This window comes from Miniopterus natalensis, chromosome 3 (assembly GCF_054644295.1).
Source record: "Miniopterus natalensis isolate mMinNat1 chromosome 3, mMinNat1.hap1, whole genome shotgun sequence".
Classification (NCBI taxonomy): Eukaryota; Metazoa; Chordata; class Mammalia; order Chiroptera; family Miniopteridae; genus Miniopterus; species Miniopterus natalensis.
The window spans coordinates 71413311-71433954 of NC_142083.1; the positions used below are offsets into that span (position 1 = coordinate 71413311).

Below are 20644 nucleotides of genomic sequence, written 5' to 3' on the forward strand. Positions count from 1 at the left end.
ATGTCTCGTAGCAGAACAATAGCAGACTCAATCCTGGCTAAAATTGCCAAGTTTGTCTTTTCTGACCACCTGTCTCCTAGTGCCCTTTCCTGGCCACTTATACTTTCATAACAACAGTAATATATATTTATTTAGGTCGAACCACATGAAATTGCATTTCCGTAGGTCAAAAATGATCAAACAGGAACAATGCACCAGACATTTCTAACTACTTAACAAATACAGATCCATTTAATCTTCACACCAATCCTATGGATCAGGAGTGGTTATGATCCCCACTTTGTAGATGCACGGAGAGGTTGGAGGCCCGGGGCTGTCTGGAACCCTGAGCTGCCCCGGTAGTGCTATCGAGCTCACCCCAGGTCCCTCCCACAAAGCTCCGGAATCCCAAACATGTCTCCCTTCCAGTTGTACCCGAATTATATTTCCAAAGTCCACTGTCTAATCCCAGCTCTCTCTCAGAAGAAAACCAAGCTAATAAAATTAGTCCGGTCGCAATTAACTTCATGCAGTGGGGTTTTAATTATAGCGCCTCATAGTTAAATAGCACTTCACATTCTCCAGAGACGTTGATATTCATCATTCCATTTTCTCTCATCCACATTCAGGGAGGGAGGCAAAGCAGATGGCCTTATTCTCATATTTATAGCTCAGAGCACCGCTAAGAGTCACTGTGACTCATGCAGGATCTTACAGTGTTTGGTGGGAGAGCCCCGACCAGGAATTTCATTTTTCAATTCAAAGTTTCATGTAGGTAACCCCAAATAAGGTCTGATTGGTACAGAGTAACAACATGACAAGAAGAAGCCGAGGCAGTGGAGGGAACAGTTGAGGCCAAGGGACACATACTCCTGCTGCCCTCGATGTCCCACCAGGTCGTACACGGTCACCTCGGCCCCTCCGCCCAGCCTCATCTAAGGACCAGTCCCTGATACATGCCATGGGCTTGCTTCCCCTAGATCAGTAGCATAGTGCTTTGCCACACGGTATTCTCTTTTTACATCTTTTGTTGTTTATATTTTAACAGTCAAAAAACAATCAGCTGTTTGTGAATCTAAAAAATGTGAATCCTGGGAAGAGGGGCCCGGTGGTGGACTGCCCGGGCACACTGCCTGCGGACTGGAAACACGGTGGCTACCTCAACGAGCTCGGTACGTTCTCCCAGCTCCTGTCCTCAGCAGCACCTTCACCGTATAGTCACCTCAGATAGCCACAGATCTTTGTCTGTGCCAAAGTGATCTATTAGAAACATGCATGAGAAGACAAACTAATAGACTTCTACCCAACCCCCACATGGGGCTTATTACTGTCCCAAGTGCCCTGTTTATTTAACATTAATTGAGTTTCTACTATGTGCCAGGAATGATCAAATGAGAAAAAGATCTCTACTTTCTTGTAGCTTACATTCTAACGCTTTCTATAGTAACTTACTTAATTCTCCTAAGAAGCACTCTGATATGTGGGTACTATCACTACCATCATCATCTCCATGTTACAGTTAAGAAACTGATGCTTAAAACGGTTAGGTAACTTGTGCAAAGTCTCAAACCCTACTAAGTGGCAGACCTGGGGTTAAACTTAATCAGCTGGGTACCAGGTTATGGGCTCCCCTTTGTTCTCTTTAATATGAGGCACCCATACTTGAGGCCCCTTCCCCTGTTAGGTGAGGAAATGGAGATACCAACAGGAATATAAGCCAGTGGTTCTCAAGTGTTTTGGAATCAGGACCCTTTCACACACTCTTAAAAGTTATCAATGACCCCAAAGAACTTCTGTTGATGTGGGTTATATCTACTGATATTTTACCATGTTACTAATTAAAACTGAGAACATTTAAAATAGTTATTTATTAATTTATCATCATAACCTCATCTCATAACATAAGATGAATTTTGTGGAAAATTACTACATTTTCCAAAACATAGTGAGAAAAGTGGCACTCCTTAACACTTTTGTCAATCTTTTTAACATCTGGTTTCGTAAAGGACAGCTGGATTTTCATTCTGCTTCTGCATTCAGACAGTAGTGACTTCACACTTGGTATAGTTCCTGGAAAACTCCACCATACACTTGAGAGAGAATGAGAGTGAAAAAGGCGACCAGGGTTGTTGTATGATTATGAGAAAAGTTTTGATCACGCAGCCCTCCTGCAAAGGGGGTGAGGACCCTGGACTGCACGTAAAGACCTGCTGTGATACCCCATTGAGTAGGTGGTGCTCTTTCCAAGTGCATGCTCCTTATTTTCAAGGATGAGCTTGATGGGATAGTAACTAATGTGTGTATGGTCACCTTATGCTTATCAAACCCTTTCACGTGTATTTATTTAGTGGTAAGGTTGCCATGAAGCCCAGTTAAATTTGAATTTCAAATAAGCAACAAATATTTTTAATATAAATATATCCTAAATATATGGGGCATACTTATACTAAAAACTATTTGTCGTTTCTCTGAAATTCAACTTAACTTAAATTCAACTCTATGTTTTTATTTGCTAAACCTGGCACCCCTACCTACTAAATGGGCCCTTCCATGAATATTGTTTTATAGAGGGAAAAACTGGGAGACACAGAGAGGTTAACTGTCCTGTCCAAGATTTCAGGGAAGGAAAGGGGTAAAGCTAGGCCTCACAGTTGGGCTTCTGACTGCTCCTCCTCTGATCTTTCTGTGAACACCCTATATGTTCAGTCACTTGGGCAAGGTGTAGGAACCAATCCCTGTGGGCTCTGAAATCCCCTCTCACTACAGAAATGCAAATGTTTAAGAAGGAAAATTAATATAAATTCTTTTATCTGCACTCTACACCAGTATTATCAATGGGATGTATATTTCTACACACATACAGTAAAATTATTTATAAGGTATATGTACTCACAGTATACTTATTTTCAACACACTTATTGGTGAGATTATTTAACATTAGGGAGGTTTTTAAAAAGCCTAAATTACATGAATAATTAAGTTCAAAGAAGTACGCAAATGATATTCAGTAAAATGCCACCAAGTACTACCGAGGGAAAAGCCATCTGGCTCCACCTTCACCTACTGTAGTTTGTTCTGATTCCAGAACACACAGTCATCTCAATGATCACAAATAAACCTCTGCCTTCTGTCTCAGCGAGACCCAAGGGGCATAAAATCTTCTTATGGTCCAGAGTTTATAATTCTGCATTTCATGTCCTTTTAAAGTTGTTGTTCAGAAGAATCTTCTCTTACGAAGAACAGAGTGAGGCACATTGTCGATGATGGAGTGCGTAGGTGTTTAAATGATGGGAACGTTGTGGTGATGTTGTCTGAAAGAGCCCTGAAGTTGGCACAAGAGCCCTGAGATCAATTCCTGGTTCTTTTATATGACACTGGGTCGAGCACCCTCTCAAGATTAATTTGTTCAGTTGTAAAGTAGGGATAATGATCGTGTTCTGGCTCATTGTATGAATTAGATTAAACTGAGCACATTTGAAAGCACCTGTCTGGGGATTGGGACATATGGGAGTTTATGGGGAAACCTACCTGCACCCTGATTTTTAAGGCAGTAAAGAGAATCTGGCAGGGGTATTTGGTCTCACAGCCCCAACTCTTGCTCTCTAATTTACTATCCACCCCATGCTGCTCTCTTTAACCCCTTGGGGAAGGCTCATTGCAAGCTAAAGCCAAGATGTACATTTAACAAGACTTTGATACCGTTTGGAAATGACTAAGGGAATTTGGCATAGAGTAACACAGACAGAGTTCCTTGATAGGGACTCTCAGAGGCCACAGCTCTTGCCCATCTTCCTGGGGTCCCTTTACCACATCTGGCAATCCTCAAGACCACCCTCAGGATCAATAATTTACTGGAAAGACTCACAGAACTCACCGAACGTTGTTATACTCATGGTTACAGTTTATCACAACAAAAGGATACAGACTGAAATCAGCCAAGGAAAGAGATATGGGACAGAGTTAAGGAAAGTTCAAAGCACGAAACTTCCAGTTGTCCTTTCCCAATGGAATCATGGCAGGTGCTGACCTTCTCTGGCAACAATGTGTGGCAATACACACATTGCCAAGCAGGGAAGCTCACCTCAGCCTTGGAGTCCAGGGTTTTTATGGGGGCTTGCTCAAGTAGTCTTGGCTTACTGCCCAGGTGGTTGACCTTTAGTCTCTAGCCCGTGTGGAGGTTGAACTGATACCAAGTGGCCCAACCCCCCTCCCATAAATTACTTTGTTAGACTGTCCAGTGTAGCCCTAGGCCCCCAGTTAAACAAAAACACTCTTACTGGGCAGGACATTCCAAGGACGTAGAGATCACTTCCCAGGAACCAAGGGGAAAGGCCAGACCTCTCTTCGGTCAGGTTAATTCTTCTAGACACATCTTTTTGTCCTGCCTTCCTCTATAATTTAGTGTCTTTCCCACCAACTGGGAGCTTGGCTGGACTTCACAACCCAGACCCAAGAAAGTGTGCCTGAGAGAGGAAAACATTCCCAGTTCCTGTCCCACAAAGATTGGTATTAGACCTACCCTCTCCCCTTAGGGGATTCTCCCTCTTTCTCCACAAATGTGTGCCCCCATGAGACATCACCATCAGGACTTGGGTTTAGCCCGGCCGGGCGTGGCTCGGCGGTTGAGCCGAGAGGATCCAGGAGATCGTGGTTCGATTCCTGGTCATGGTACATGCCCGGGTTGCAGGCTAGATCCCCAGTTGGGGGCATGCAGGAGGCAGCTGATCAATGACTCTCATCATTGATGTTTCTGTCTCTCTCTCTCCCTCCCCCTTCCTCTTTCTGAAATCAATAAAGATATATTTAAAAAAAAAAAAGAACTTGAGTTTAATGTCACTCTGAGAAACACAGGCACAGTGGTAGGGGGTCAGTTCTCATACTTACTCTCTGTTTTTAACCTAAGTCCATCCATTCCTTTCAAAGATAATTAAAAAGGCCTTGTAATGCTTACAGACAAGTAAGTGTTACAATAATTGAAACACCATTCATTTATATGGCACTTCGGAGTTTACCAAGCCTATGCGCTATTTCGCTTAGTGATCACCACCACCCTGTGAGGCTTGGAAGGCAGGTTTGTTTTCCTCATTTTAGAGATAAGGGAATTGACACTCAGAGAGTTGAACATCTTGCCCAAAGTCATGTGGCTAACAAGTGATGAAATTTAAGTCCCTCATCTTGTAGTCCTGGTTGTGTTCTTTCCTCTGTGCAGCCTTGAATCATGTACTGATTCATCTGTGCCCCAGTTTCTACCCTGTATTGATCCACCCTTTCTAGAGTCACTGTAAATGAGCAGGGGAATGATCAGGATGGCATGTGTGTATTTTTAATTCTAAGCACTAGGGATATCTGGCATGAGAGATCTGGTGTAAAGGTTTGAAAAGCAGCAGCCTTGGTGGCCTCCTGCATGGGAAGGAAGCAGGTGCCCCAACCACCTTCCTCCAAGACCTTGAAATACTAGATGGGCTTTCTCTTGCTTTCAGTTCTCACTGGGTGTTTTTTTCCTTCCTTTACCACAGGTGCTTTTGGACTTGACAGAAGTTATATGGGAAAATCCTTGAAAGGTATGGTATGAATTTGAGGAAGAAATTCATTTATCAAAATCACATTTAAAAAATATATAGCCAGCCGGGCATGGCTCAGCGGTTGAGCATTGACCTAGGATCTAGGAGATCGCGGTTTGATTCCCGGTCAGGGCACATGCCCGGGTTGCAGGCTTGATCCCCAGTCAGGGGCGTGCAGGAGGCAGCCGATCAATGACTCTCTCATCATTGATGTTTCTATCTCTCTCTCTCCCTCTCCTTTCCTCTCTCTGAAGTCAATAAAGATATATTTAAATAAATATATATGTATATACGTATATATATACACATATATATATATCTCAGAGACGGAAATAATTTGCTACACAAACAAGAGTGGCAGTGTAGCGAAAATGTGGACTTGTTAGTGTGGTTTTTCGAGCAAACACACAAACACCTTTAACTGACATTGAGGCAGTGGCCATAGGTGGATCGAGTTAGAGCAGAAGTCTGGGGGACAAAGGTTCCATTTTGCTGGGGAAACACTCATATTTCCTTCAAAAGAAATATGGCTTATGGGTGGAGAAAAGGAAGTAGCAGGGAAAATAGGAAGAGTCAGCATGGTTACATGTTCACTGAGGCCGGCTCTGCAGGAAGAACCTGAGTAATAACTTCAGGTGCCCAGTCCTGAGGTTTTACAAGGAATCCTCACAGCGCACATGCCTTGCTCACCATGATAGTAGAACCTTCTTGTGCTCTTGGGTCCCTCAGCAGATGGTTTCTCGATTGAAGCCTTTGAGAATTTGAAGATTCTTAGTAAAATAGAATGGAATTAATTTTATTTGAGTGTGATAATCAAAATGAAATCAAATCCATTGTGTTTATATTGGTACTCACCTTAGAGAAGAGCTAAAATTACTTCATAGTTTTTATATATCTTATAGTAATTTTATAGCAGATTCTCTCCAAAATAAGCAAATAAATGTTTAGTATTATTTTCAGTGTATATAATTCAAAAACCTAGCTGCAAAGAAAAACTGCCCAGCCCTGGCCAGATGGCTCAGTTGGTTGGAGTGTCATCCCATACACCAAAAGGTGTCAGGTTTGATTCCCAGTGAGGGCACATGCGTAGGTTGCAGGTTTGATCTTTGGTCAGGACGTATGCGAGAGGCAACATCAGTGTTTCTCTCTCTCTTCCTCCCCCCCACCTTTAAAATAAAAATAATTTTTTTTAAAAACTGCCCCAGTAAATTTTCACCAAGAAAAAAACAATGCTATTCAATACACCTGAAACTAATACAAAATAATATTGAATGTAGACTGTAATTGCAAAAGATAACATTGTTCATGGAATAGCATTTTCTTTTTTCCACCATCTCTCTTCACAGACTTGGGAAAGAATTCTGAATATAATTCAAGTAACTGCTCCCTAAGCAGTTCTGAAAACCCATATGCCACTATTAAGGACCCGCCTGTACTTATGCCCAAAAACTCAGAGTGTGGCTACGTGGAGATGAAGTCACCAGCGCGGAGGGACTCCCCATATGCAGAGATCAATAACTCCTCTTCAGCCAACAAGAATGTCTATGAAGTTGGTAAGTTCTCCTAACCAGAGAAAGAACCTAGTATGGAAATTTTTTAAAAAAACACACAGTTCCATAGTCTTTTAGAATAAATAACATTTCATGGAAACCTTATTTTAAAAATGGCCCATATTTTAAATGTAAGCTATGTTTACAGGGATCCTATTAATTGGTGTCAAATAAATTATTCAGGGAAACACCACTTAGAAAATTTAAAGGAAGTTTTCCTTGTCTCCCACCTGGTCGTCCGTCTTTGGTTTTGTAGCCATGGTGAATATTTTAGTCTGCATGCGGAATAGCACGTGTATCATATTAGCTAATATGTCGACTGAGCCGAAATAAATGGTTCCACTAAATTAAACAGGTGGTTCCAATTCCTGGTTGCATTCATTATATTAATATAATGCTTTTAGCAGATTGAAACATTTTACTTTTAAATTTGTCTAATATATCAGTAAGAGTCTAAGATGTGACTCTGATACAAATTAATAAGAATTCAATTTAAAACTGGAGATATTTTGATTGCCCCTTGCAAGTACGATTTGGGGAAAGTTAAAACATATCAGAGCTATCAGTGGCTAGATAACAGGACTATATAATTTAATTTTTCTTCCTCTCTATCTCTGTATCTGTATTCATGATTTAAACTTTAAAAAATTCTCTACCACTTATAAATGAAGTGACTAATTTAATCTAGTGGCTAGGAATTCATTTTATGCTATAGACATGTCACTCAAGATATATTACTATTTTAAAAGTATTAAGACAACTTTTTTTAAATGGAAGGCATAGGGAACTAAATTGTTATAGAAAGTTCAGTAATAAGTCCCCTTTGAATTGTCCCATAAGCTCACTACTGTAAGAGTGGAACTCAAATGAGAGCCTGAGTCTTAACATTGTCAACTTACGTTTCCATGAATTGAGTTAACCTCTAAGGACCTCAGTCTTCTTACCCGTAGAGTAAGGGATTTGCACTAGATTATCTCCAGGGTTTTTCAGGCAGTGATTCACAGGGATTCTATATATCCCCTTGATGTCTCCATCCCAACCATACAGTCATCCGTTTGTCCTGAACACCATTTGTGGGCATCGGTGGGTCTGCCAACCACAGAGTAGCCACCTCTGTGATTATAAATGGATCCTTTGTTTCTAAAAATAATATTTTCTTATATTTTTATAAGAAATCTCCTCCTGCGTGTTTGATATTGGCAAGAAATGCCACATTTGATTTATTAATTTTTTTTTTCATTGCTGATAAATTGACATGTCCCTGGTTGTCACAGAACCTACAGTGAGTGTTGTCCAAGGAATATTCAGCAATAACGGGCATCTCACCCAGGACCCATATGACCTTCCAAAGAACAGTCACATCCCTTGCCATTACGACCTGCTGCCAGTCCGAGACAGCTCGCCTTCCCCCACGCGAGAGGATGGTGGCAGCAGCAGCAGTGAATGACACCAAAGGACCACTCGGGAGCCGCTGGCACCCTTTCCAGAACTGCATCCGGTTCCCCATCCTCAAGGTTGCCGCCTGTGTGAATGTTAATCTGCTCGGTAGGCAGAAAGCTCAACGCTGAGGCTGACTGACCGTAGGCCCCTTGGTACCGGTGGCTCAGGAGGAGGTATCAGTGTCATTTTCCATTCTTGTTAGTTTTCGAACTGCTCCCCTGAAGCGTGACTTACTGTAAAGTCTTGGCGACGCGCGTGAACTTGCAGAACTCCTTCAGACACGAGGGTTGCAGTAGACATTGGTATGAGTGCTTGAAAACCTAAGGTTTAAGTATTTTCTTTCTCACTTGCATCATAGAGCTGTACGTAGGATTGTGCAGTTTGCCATAAATTTAGTGTGAATCACTCAACATGTGGAAGAAAAGGGGCATATTATTGAGTCCTGATTTGGGTGAGTTTTTTTCAGCTGGACTCAGAATTGTAGGAATATTCTGAACCCAGGAAGAACCATTCTGCCAAGTGGCATAACAGGATAGACTGAAGAACAAACCCTAGAAGTGGATAGGAAATTTAAATATGAAAACTTTAGACTTTTTTAGAAGAAATGTACACTTAGAATTATTTTAGAAATACTAGAATTATTACAGGAATCAGTATGTGCCAGACAGAGGTGATTTTTCTCTCTGTTCGACCCGTTGGCCCACTAGATCCATGACATTATTCTGATCACTGTCCCCATTGTACACATTTGCCACTTGAGATCCGTAACATATCAGTAATTATTTCCTAAATATGGAAATGAAATAATTTTATTTTTGACAGACTGGATTGAATGAGTGTATAATGATTGGAAAAGGTTGTAAATTTTAAGTGTAAGAAGACACTTAAGTTTTGTAAACCATTAGTAATACACGCTGTAATATAGAATTAGCAGAAAGTTTTTATTAATTTTTCCCTAGAAGTGACTGAAATATTTTTGTGCGTATTTGAGAAAAGGGCACTTTCCTTTTATTAATTGTTGATTTAGAGAAACTATGCTTAAGCTGGTCTTTTGCATTGCTAATATGACATGTATCCCATTTTTCTTTAATTTGTATTTTCATTTTTAAGTTGTATATTCTATGTTTTGTAGTGTTTGAACTGTTAATGAAAAAATATTATATGTTTGTTGTTTCTTGTATTATTGCCACTTATCATTTTGCTTGGTAAAAATGTGTTGTTCTTTTTTTCCTTTTGGAGGGAGGAGATAAAAATATATAAATCAATTATATTAAAATCGGTCTTTACTAAAATAGTGCAGAAACCATAGATGAATGACTCATAATCAAAATCAGCTTTTCACTATTCCAAAATGGACTTCTTTGGTCTGTGGGTCTGAGTCTTGGTTAAACTGAGGGGAAAGGGAGTGGGAAGCTATTGTTACTGAGTGCCACAGGCTGATCTTGCTAAAGGCCTTCGTTAAGGTGATCATATCATTGATCATCTGAACTGGGACACTGTTGAGAGTAAATGAGGGCGTTTTAAATGACGACCATGCAATAGGATTTAATCCCGACTGCTCCAGGCAAACCCGACGGACGGTCATCCTGTGCATACTTATGCAATAACATTTTCACCCCAAGGTAGTTGTCTCATGAGAATGCCGGTGTGATGCACGAAAGCTAGTTTATTTTTCTTTGACCTGCAAGAGCAAGCCAAAGGGCTGGAAGGCTGAAAGAGGAAGCCGCTTCATAAGAGAAAACGGGCCTTCAATCTTATCACGCCCCCGTGTGGGGTCCGGTCTCAGCGAGCCGATTAACAAATATATACTGTGCGCCTGTTCTGCCAGTTGATACACGTGGCATTGTTCCTGCCAGGCATCGGGCTGGGCTATCCGGAGATTTCATGTCACACTCCTGTGCCTGCAATGGTGGGTGGCCAGGTGGATGATAGAACAGGACACACTTAGAACATCCACTCCTTTGATGGCTGTTTCTTGTAGGGAACCCCGAAGTTAATTCAAGGAAATATGGAATTGCCTGGAACACACCCTAGAAACAACTGACTTATTCCAGCAGTTGGCCACCGCTGACCCTTGCTTGACGATAGAGTGTAGGCATCTAATGGAGGCATTTGTTGGTCAACAGCCATAGAGAGTCCTTTTTGGTAAGAAAAAAATGATACTTTTCCCTTTCTTTTTTAAGGATCACCTCTTCAGATCTCTGTGGTAAGTCTGAATTTCCCTATTACTCCCCAGAGATAAGTAAAAGAAAAAAACCCCTCCTGTTTCTTATTCCACTACAGGAAGGGAGGGAAGGAGGGGGCAACAGCAACTTAAGGAAAAATCCTGGACATCAGATGTGGTTCCAAAGGGCACTGCCATCGTCCTGAGCATTCTTTCTGACAAATCAATGGCTCCGGATGGCTGCTGTCCAGAAACAAGGGGTTCTTACTTATCAGGGTTCGCTCAGGACCTTTCACACATCAGAACGCAGCATTTTGGATACTGTGAAACTATATTTGGAGAGGTCTAGTTGAGAAGTCAAAAATTTCTAGATATTTTTATATAGATTTGGCTAAAGAGAGAAATACTTTGGTCAGAATGAGAATTAAAGAAAAGAAAGAAAAGCGACAAATATTCCCTCCTGAAATTATAATCTCAAGGAATTTTTCCAGGTATATCAAATGTAATTTGATGACGATGAAATTCTTCATACACAGTGAGTCTGTTCTCATAGTCTTGAACCCATAATATAATGTCCTGTGTCCTATAATGGTCAAAGCAGTGGATGATCTTGGTGATACCTGGCTGAAGCCATTCATGTAGGAATGTCAGCAAAACTACTACTGTTCTTTCCCTAGAGGTTGATGTGTCAGAAAAAATTTTAAAGCATTTTGAATTTATATAAAAATAAAATCTCACCCAAATGATAGCTCATATGTTTGCTTTAATTGGAGAATATGTTATTTGTAGTTAATTATGTGATAAGGAATATTTCATAGTTATTTTCAATGCTTGATACAGATTCCTCTCGCATGCTATAGTAGTAACGTAACAGAGAGTTTAACGTGCTTAGCACTATCTCTATATACACCAATTTTAGGAAAACGGACATAGAATTTCATAATTGGACAGTTATAACCTGTTCCAACCACATCTATTAGCACAATGACTGTGTTGTGAGGAATGCAGACAACTGAATGAAAATGTGATCATCCTGACTCCGAAGAGCCTCAGAAGTAGTTGTCACTTATTGGGATTTTTAAACCATAAATGTTGCTAAAATCTCACAAAAGTATCACAGTACCATTTAGAATTCATGTTGGTATTAGAAGTCTGCTTACCCTTAAAAGATTGTCATAAAAAAATTGAGTTTTAAGGTTGCATTTTTGAAAGTCAATAAATGAACTATTTATTTACAAATTATTTAAAATTATTTACAAAATTACTTACAGAATAAATGTATTTTTGCCAAAACTATATTGAGATTATTTACAAAACAGTTTCCAAAACTTTACATAGGGGTTGATATATTCCAGAGTTTGTTATAATTTTTAGTTTTTACAGAAATGATCACCTAAAATGACAAGTTTCAGGGTTGTAATTTATATTAGATTTGGCTTACTTTTGGACCTATATAATATATTTAAAGCAGATTTTTTATAATTAAAAAAAGTATATTTTGATTACTTCATAAGAATAGTCTTACTCTTTTAAATAATACTTTCAAAACATTAAATGGTGCTGCATAAATTTTTTATTAAACCCAAAGTGATACAGTCACTTAAAATCTACAGACTAATAATTTACAAGTATTAGGCACAAAATAAAAATATTAACAAACCAAATACATTTTGATTACAATTTTAAATATAACGTCTAGAAAACTGACAGTAAAATCTTAGATAAATGAGTTTTTTCCTTAACCATTAAAACACTCTTAAAAGCTTTTTCTATAAATGTAAAAACTATTCCATACCTTACAGCAGACAACTGGTATCTTTAATCTTGAGATATCTTTAAATAGAAATTGAGCTCAACTCAAGATGAACTGATTACTTCCCAAAGTCCCTGCAGGGTGACTCCGTCCTTCCATTTCTCTATTGCAAGCCCCAGTTCTTCTGAAAATACAGGTTCACGATCTTGTTGCTGATCGCCATCAGCAAAATAAGCCACAAACGCATCAGCGTGGTCATCAGAGTCTATTTCTAGAATCGTCTTGAATTTGTTCAACTGTCAGAGCTTCAAGGGGCTGTGGCTTCTCTTCCATCTCCTAATCCACTCCAAATATAGGGCTGGCAGAATAGACTTTGAGAAATGAGTTGATTTCCTTAACTGATTCTTGTAGTTTTCCCACAGGATCGATTTTAAAGCCAAGAACATATCCACTCCGCTGAGAGCTTTCAGTGACAAGAGCTAAACCAAATTTTGAATCTGTGATCTTTATTGAACGAATTTGCAGATATGATATACTGATGTTAAAACTGTCATTCATATCTGCGTGCCACACAATTCTCACGCTGGTAATAAAAAAAAAGGTTCCTAAATTTCCCTGATCACTGGATAAATTCCAGACTCCACTGATTTTTATCATATACATGTTCTTGTGGTAATAATCTTAGTTGCTTATTTTAAGTTAGTGCACTTTTCGCTTTAAAATCACGATGCATTTTAGAAGTTTCATATGCTCTGTGTACTGCAAACACAGAAACGAGAAGTCTAGAACTTCCAGGAACCAAGTTTGTAGATATAAACTCAGAAGGAGTGCTGTTACATTTCGTTAGTGTATAAAGAGCCTAGGTGTGGCCTCGTGATTTAGAGTTCGCAGGCCTCGTAATGTTCAATATGCAGCTGTAATCGACAGAAAGGTCGACTCTGGGTAATGCTGCCGAGGGCCAGGGAATTCTTAAATTTGTTACTAAGAGTCTCCCTGCATCCCCCTTGTTTCCCTTGGTGCCTCCGATTGAATCTAAACAAGAAGGACTTCTCCAGGTCTTGTTTTCAGTTTGCTGGGAAGACACATCAAAGTAGACACCCTGGTCACTCAAAGCACACCCAGCACCGCAGGGTGACCGAAGCCGTGGCGGGCCCACTCCACAGAGGTGCAGCTAAGGTTACACTTTTTTTAAATAATGGATTTTCTATCTCTGGGTAGTCTTTATTATTCACAATAAATATTTAAGATACGTTGGCCTTAAAGGCCTCACGTCACAGAAGGGTACAAAGAGGCACGTGTGAGTCACTCGGTGTGGATGGCCACTTGTGTGTTCACTGGAGACGGATGGCAAACTGCCTTTAGGGTCCTCTCGAGACTGGTGTCCAAACATGGGTCCGCCTGTTCGACTTTAGTGTTTAGTCCAGGCTCCATTTTTATATGAACAAATGGCAATATATATTTTTAAAAGGGAAAAAAAAAATATTGAGTTTTCTTGATTGTAGCAAACAAAAAAATGCTTTCAGTATTAAAATATCTCTTTTCCAATGCTGATAAACTTCCATCAGTATTAGCTTACATCGTCATTTATATCATCAAACGAGTTACAGATGAGTACAATAAGCTTCCAAATAGAAAAACTTTAAAGTAGTGTTTATTTCTATATTCCATTCCATTATTAACTCAAGGGAAGAAATAACTTATGATCCTACTGGAAAAATTAATATTTTTTCATGGGTGGCCTCAAAGCACTGTATACATACATTTAAAACACAGCAACATCTTATTATATTTAATTTCTCCTGTGTCTGCTTTCCCATCAGACTTCTCGTTCTTTAAGGACAGAGACAACATCTATTCATGTTTGGATCCCTGGAACCCAGGTCAGTGGCTGGTAGTCAGGTCCTCTATACGTAGCTTTAGGTTATCTTATGTGGATTTGCTTTTAAATCTCAGCAGCCTGTTAACACTTTCTTTTATAATTAAAACATTTTTGAAACACTTTATTGCACTGTGTTCTAGGTATCAAATATGAATAAAACATTGCTGCTTCTCTCAATAACTATTTACCGAGGGCCTGAGTGCCAAGCACAGTAGGGGATGCAGGGAGATAGAAGACATGAGCTATTTTCAAGTAGCTCATCATTATTTATGAGGGAAATAAAGCATCTTACTAGCTGTGTGACTTTGCTAAGTTACTTGACTTCTGAAGGCCTTGGTTTCTATATTATGGTGGAAATAATAGTACCTATTTCAAGGAATTTTGTGAGGACTTAATAGCTTTGTACATACAAAACACTTTAGTGTCTGACATGTAGTAGACAGCTAGTAAATGGTAGCTACATAACTATGATGAAAAATTAACCAACAATATGATCCAGCTTGTTGTAACTGATGAGTTATGAGGCTGGTAAATCAGAAGTAAGCATTTAATGAATATTGTAAAACCTACATGCCCGTGTGATCATAGCCTGGTCCATTTTTGTACTATAAAAATTCCATACATATTTTATTTCTGGAGTAGTAATTTAGGAAAACAGTAATAACATGACTTTGTCTTCCAGTAATATGTTATCTTCCTAAGAACTGTGAATGCTTTTAAAATGGTTGGATGTGGGATTCTGGGAAGATGGTGACCTGGCCTTGGATTCCCATCCTGGCAAATACAGCTGTCCAGCAGAAGTCCAGGGCTGTCCTTGGCGACCTGCAGAGGTTCCACACACAGTGAGACGTCAGGTCCTTGAAAGAGGTGCAGGTAGGGAGCAAAATGTAAATGGGAGTTGCTGTGGGGACTGTGGAGAGAGAGCCAGCCGACCCGGGAGACACACAAAGGGAACGTAAGGGAAGGACACCTCTGCTGTTGCATTCATTGTGCGGCAGTGAGAGAGGTTGTCCCTTGCATGATGCCATCTCAGGAAGGGCAGTTTCCATGCAGGGCTAAGATCAGACTTTTCCTACTTGGATTTGTGAACTGAGAGCCTTCTGCCACTTACATCAACAAACGGGCAAAGGGGATCACTGGCTGCCCACTGAAGGAAACACCCCTACTCTGTCCATACACAAGAAAAAACCGGAGAGATCCACAGAAGTGTTGAAAACCAGCATGTTATCAACACAAATAGGCAGAGAAAGGTCACAAACCACTTGATGGGAACATAGCAGCCCAGGTAGAAGGAAAAGAAGCTAAACTGGAAAACCACAATAAACCTGTCTTACGGAGGTGGAGCTAATTATGTAGACAATGGAAGAAAACCTAGATAAAATATGATTAAAACTCTTCAAGGGATATAATGATAAGATCAGAGAGTTTTCTGAAACTGAAAATAATGATTTCCCAATTTAAAAATGTGGCCTGCTTTAAGGTGGCACTCAGGCTCTCGCACTGAAATCCATGGTTCCATCTTTTCCCTCGTGTCAGCCTGGTGATGCCGGTGGTGTGCGGGTCAATGTGGAACAGTCAGCTCTCTGAAAAAATTAAAAGGCACTGATTTGTAGCACGTTCCCATTTCCATATGCAGGTCCTCCCACCGTGGCCCATTTGAAGCTACAAAGATGACGTCACTGGGTGTGGAGTTAGGAAGAGATGCTCAGTGGCTCCCCATTCTATAGTTTCTCCACAGCATAGACACAGTACATGTAAATGACATCAAGGGCATAACTAAGAGGAAAAAGTAGTAAAATAATTTAAATGGCTGAATTTTAAGTATTTTTTAAGGTATAACTTACTGGATGGTAAATTTATATGCCTTAATTCTAATAATGGCTATGTTTAACAGCTGGCTCACAGAATTAGTGAAAATTTAACAGCTGAGTCTCCACAAGCCCATGTGAGCTGCTTCAGCACGTCACTGTTACCACAGCCCTGATTTCTGATGGTCCACGCAGGGACCACGATCTCAAAACACTGACTTTCATTCACACAAGGAACTCAGAGTACATTTCCTCCTATCTTTTAATTTTACATCCAGAAAAACTGAGGCCAATTATGTTCATAATTCAAGTAAGCATTTATTTACTGAAAATACCATGAGCTGGGTCTTCTCAAATGTATACATTTCTGATGTACTCATTTTATCTGAAAAGGATGATTGGAACTGGACTCCTTCTATCTTAAGAGATCCTCAGAATAGTTTGGCCTTGAAGGAGTTCTCCTCGTTAGGGGCTTTCCTACGAGCATCGACTTGGAGGATGACCTCACTCAAGGGTCCTGGGCTCCTATGATACATAAACTCTCAACGCCACGATTTATTTATGAATTGCCATTGTTTATAACTATACACTGAGCTCCTTGACTGTGATAGAGCCCACTTGAGGCGTTTTCCAGGACGAATGCCCAACTAACAGAGACCATTCATTATAAATGGATGGCCTGCTGTGAGAACTGGATTGACTGTTTTCTTCGTGGTGTGCTAGTTTGAAAAAGATTTACTTTAATATTGCTATTCACTAAATAGCTGGGCATCGGTAAAAACAACTGCTATCCTTTATGCTTGAATTGTGGCTGCAAATTTATTTTTTTAAAAGTCCTGAATATTTTATTTGTATTGCGGGTATATTTTATTTCTGGCACAAAGTAAAGTGGCGTTGAGTCACTAGACAAAGATAATTTTAAAACACCGGGATGTGAGGCAGGCATTTTCCTACTTGTCTAAGATGTTAAAAGGAAACCCTGACAGCTTTAGCAGAAAGGTTGGTCTCCAGAAAGAATGTATTATTTAAAAAGTGGAGAAAAGGAAGGGAAAAAGGTAGGAAAAGCTACACAGAGGCTCAAAACATTGCTATTTTCCTTTGTAGAGAAAAGTGCAAGGTGGTTGCCAATGAATAGCCTTAGACTTGGAGTGAGGAACCATGTGGCCACACTAATTACGAGAACATGCCTCTTGGTGGTTAAAAGAGTGCCATTCCCCTCGGTGAGGTAACTGATTCTTCTATGAGCTCAGCACCCGATATATAAAATAAGTTTCCATTAAGCGATTTGATTGAATAAACAAATATAAAAACGTTATGACTTCATTAAATGCTTCAGACACTTTAAAAGTCAGTATTAATATGCATGAATCGTAAAAAGCCACCGTACCATTAAACAAAACTTTTAAGACTAAGCATCATCTATAAAAACATTATCATGTGACTCTACATATTATATAATACAAGATAAATTTCCCTTCTGACTGTTACTGGCTCTAAAGGCAGACTGATTTAAGCATCTCTTAGGCTAATCTTGTCACCACCCAAGGCAATGACGTCAAGGAAAATATTTCCTTGGGTGTTTGCGTCCTGAATTACTCACTTTTAAAAGCCTGGACTCCCTGCTTTATAGTCAGAGCTCTTGTATTGTTCGAAATTGGTTCAGAGGCTAAGGGAAAACATGTTCTCCGAGGAAAACCTCAGAGGAATCGGAGAAAACCAGCAACTGCTCCGAGCAGCAGTGGCCTTTAGCTGATGACAGAGCTGGCAGGCGACTGCAGCTCTTGTGGGTGTGATCAGCCAGAACCCAAATCCTCTGGTCGCGCGGATTTCTTCTTGACATTTTCCCTCCCCGCTGCCCTCAGCGTCTTATTTCTCGAAGCGCGCAAGAGTGGAGGACGCTGCTTGTGCACGGCCTTCGCTGGGTGGGTTCGAACAGAGGCCTTCCAGGCCCCCCGAGCAGAACTGAAAGACAGACGTCCAGGTGATGTCCCTCCGCTAGCCTATGGAGGGTCCTTCACCCTTCCTTGAACCCCGGCCCCACTTTCCTCTCACCCCACCGCATGCAGAGCTCACCGTCTCTTCCAAGCATTGCCATATCACGCAAAGAAGGGCTTTTATTATCTTTAAAGAATTCTGATTGCATTTTATGGTTAGTCACAGTCATTATTTAAGTCTCCATATTTAATTTTATCTTCTTTCTATATACCTAACTATCTCCATTGTCTGTTTTGCTGGGCTGTAGGTGAGGCTTTTCTTGTGACTACCGCACATTCTTTCTAGGAATGTACCTGAAGGGAGGTTCAAATCGATACCTTCGAGAGCGATAGAAACAAGAGGGAATGGGAAGTTGTTCGGACTGGTGACAGATTTCCAGTTCCGACACCTGTGTCATCCTGATCAAAGTGATTCATATCAATCGATTCTACTTTATTCACCTGCAAAGATACTGACACAGTTTTTCCTCATAGAATTGGCATAACATGTAATATTTAAAAACTCCAACCAGGAAGTAATGTAAAATAGCCTTAACAGCTGCTGAAATGTTTTGTTGAAACTCGGGTTTACCAAAATTATTCTTGTAGAAGGATCAAGAAGGAAGAGACATAAATGTGATTTTTCTGAAATTAGCAGAATGGCATAAAATACCTCGCTGGGCTGACTGCTCGGTAGATTGTTACAGGATGGGGTCATAAGGGTAACCACGGAGAGGGAAAATTAGCCCCAAATCCTGATGTAGCCTGCTCAGCTCTAAGATAAGCCTTGTAGGCAGGTGTGTTAAAATCACTTTACCTTCCACCATATCAGTGACATTTGGCGTTTCCAGCAGCTGACCTGATCAGATCAAAGAAGGATGGAAAAAACATGCCTGTGAGATCATTGCTGGAAAGGCCCTAACCTTTTTGGAATAATGCTGCTATCAAAACAGCAAATATAAATTTTGAGACAGGGATAATCTCATGTAAGTAAAATATAATTTTTAAAATAACCTTTTTTTAGAACAGTTTTAGGGTTACAGCAAAATTGAGTAGAAAGTACAGAGTTCCATATGCCTCCTTCCTTCACATGTGTAACTTCCCCGCTATTGACACTTTGCACCAAAGGGACAATTGAGGAACCTATATTCACACATCACTATGACCCAAAGTTCATAGCTTACATTAGAGTTCACTCTTGGTGTTGGGCGTCCTGTGGGTTTTGAGAAATGGATAATGACATGTGTCCACTATTGTGGTATTGCACAGAATAGTGTCACTGCCCTGAAAATCCTCTGTGCTCCGCCGATTTCTCCCTTCCTCCCTGCTAACGGGCAGCCACTGACCCCTTTACTCTCTCCAGAGTTTTGCCTTTTCCAGAATGTCAGAGTTGGGGTCACGCAGTATGCAGCCTTCTCAGGTTGGCTTCTTTCACTTGGCAATACGCACTTAAGGTTCCTCCATGTCTTTTCATTGTCTTCGCTGCTCATTTCTTTTTAGTGCTGAATATTGTTTGGATGTAGAAGTTTATCTGTTCACCTGCAGAAGGGCATCTCAGTTGCTTCCAAGTTTTGGCAGTTGTGAATGAAGCCGCTGGAAACATCTACGTGCAGGTTTTCGTGTGGGCTAAGTTTTCAGTTCACTTGGGTGAATGCCAAGGAGTGCAACTGCTGGATCCTGTGGCCAGTCTGTTTAGTTTCGTAAGAAACTGCCAAATTGTCTTCTGACGTGGCTGTGCCATTTTCATTGTCACCAGCAATGAATGAGAGCTCCTGCTGCTCCACATCCTCACCAGCATTTGGTGGTGTCGGTGTTCCAGATTTTGGCTGTTCTTATGGGTGTGCAGTGGTATCTAATTGTATTAATTTGAATTTCTGTAATGACATCCGATGTAGAGCATCATTTCATATGCATCCTTGCCGTCTGCATATCTTCTTTGATGAGGTGTCTGTTAAGATCTTTGATGCATTTTTAAATGGCTTGTTTATTTTCTTGTTGAGTTTTAAAAATTCTTTGTATATTTTGGATAACAGTACTTTATCAGATGTCTTTTGGAAATCTTTTCTCCGTCTGTGCTCACCTTCTCAGTCTCTTGATATTGTCTTTCTCAGAGCAGAAGTTTTTAAGGAACTCCAGCTTATTGATTTTTTTCACAGATTGTAGCTTGATGATATATCTAAAAGTCATCATCGTATCCAAAATCATCTAGTTTTTCTAGAAGTTTTATAGTTATGCATTTTACATTGAGATCTATGATTCTTTTTGAGTTAATTTTTGTGAAGGGTGTAAGGTCTTTGTCTAGATTCATTTTCTTTTTTCTTTTTGTATGTGGATGTCCAGTTGTTCCAGCACCATTTGTTGAAAATACTATCCTAGCTTTATTATTATTGCCTTTGCTCTTGTCAAAGATCAGTTAACTGTATCTAAGAGAGTCATTTCTGGGCTATCTGTTCTGCTCCATTGATCTATTTCTCTACTCTTTCACCAACTATCTCCATTTCATCTGTGGCTGAGTGACATTAATTTGGGGGAAATTC

The 20644-nt window shown here is 40.1% G+C and overlaps 1 protein-coding gene and 1 pseudogene across 1 annotated transcript in view; one reads left to right on the plus strand and one right to left on the minus strand.

Moving 5' to 3' along the window:
* The window catches only part of MEGF10 (multiple EGF like domains 10), a 155628-nt gene extending 145803 nt beyond the window's left edge, over window positions 1-9825 (plus strand). Inside the window, exons 22-25 of the mRNA XM_016217801.2 lie at window positions 1028-1151; window positions 5496-5540; window positions 6887-7093; window positions 8365-9825. Coding sequence (XP_016073287.2) covers window positions 1028-1151; window positions 5496-5540; window positions 6887-7093; window positions 8365-8537 — 549 coding nt within the window. The 3' untranslated portion in view covers window positions 8538-9825. The remainder of the gene's footprint in view (window positions 1-1027; window positions 1152-5495; window positions 5541-6886; window positions 7094-8364) is intronic.
* A 2417-nt stretch (window positions 9826-12242) lies between these two features.
* Window positions 12243-13837, minus strand: LOC107540847 (BBSome complex member BBS5 pseudogene; annotated as a pseudogene).
* Between the last annotated feature and the right edge of the window lie 6807 nt (window positions 13838-20644).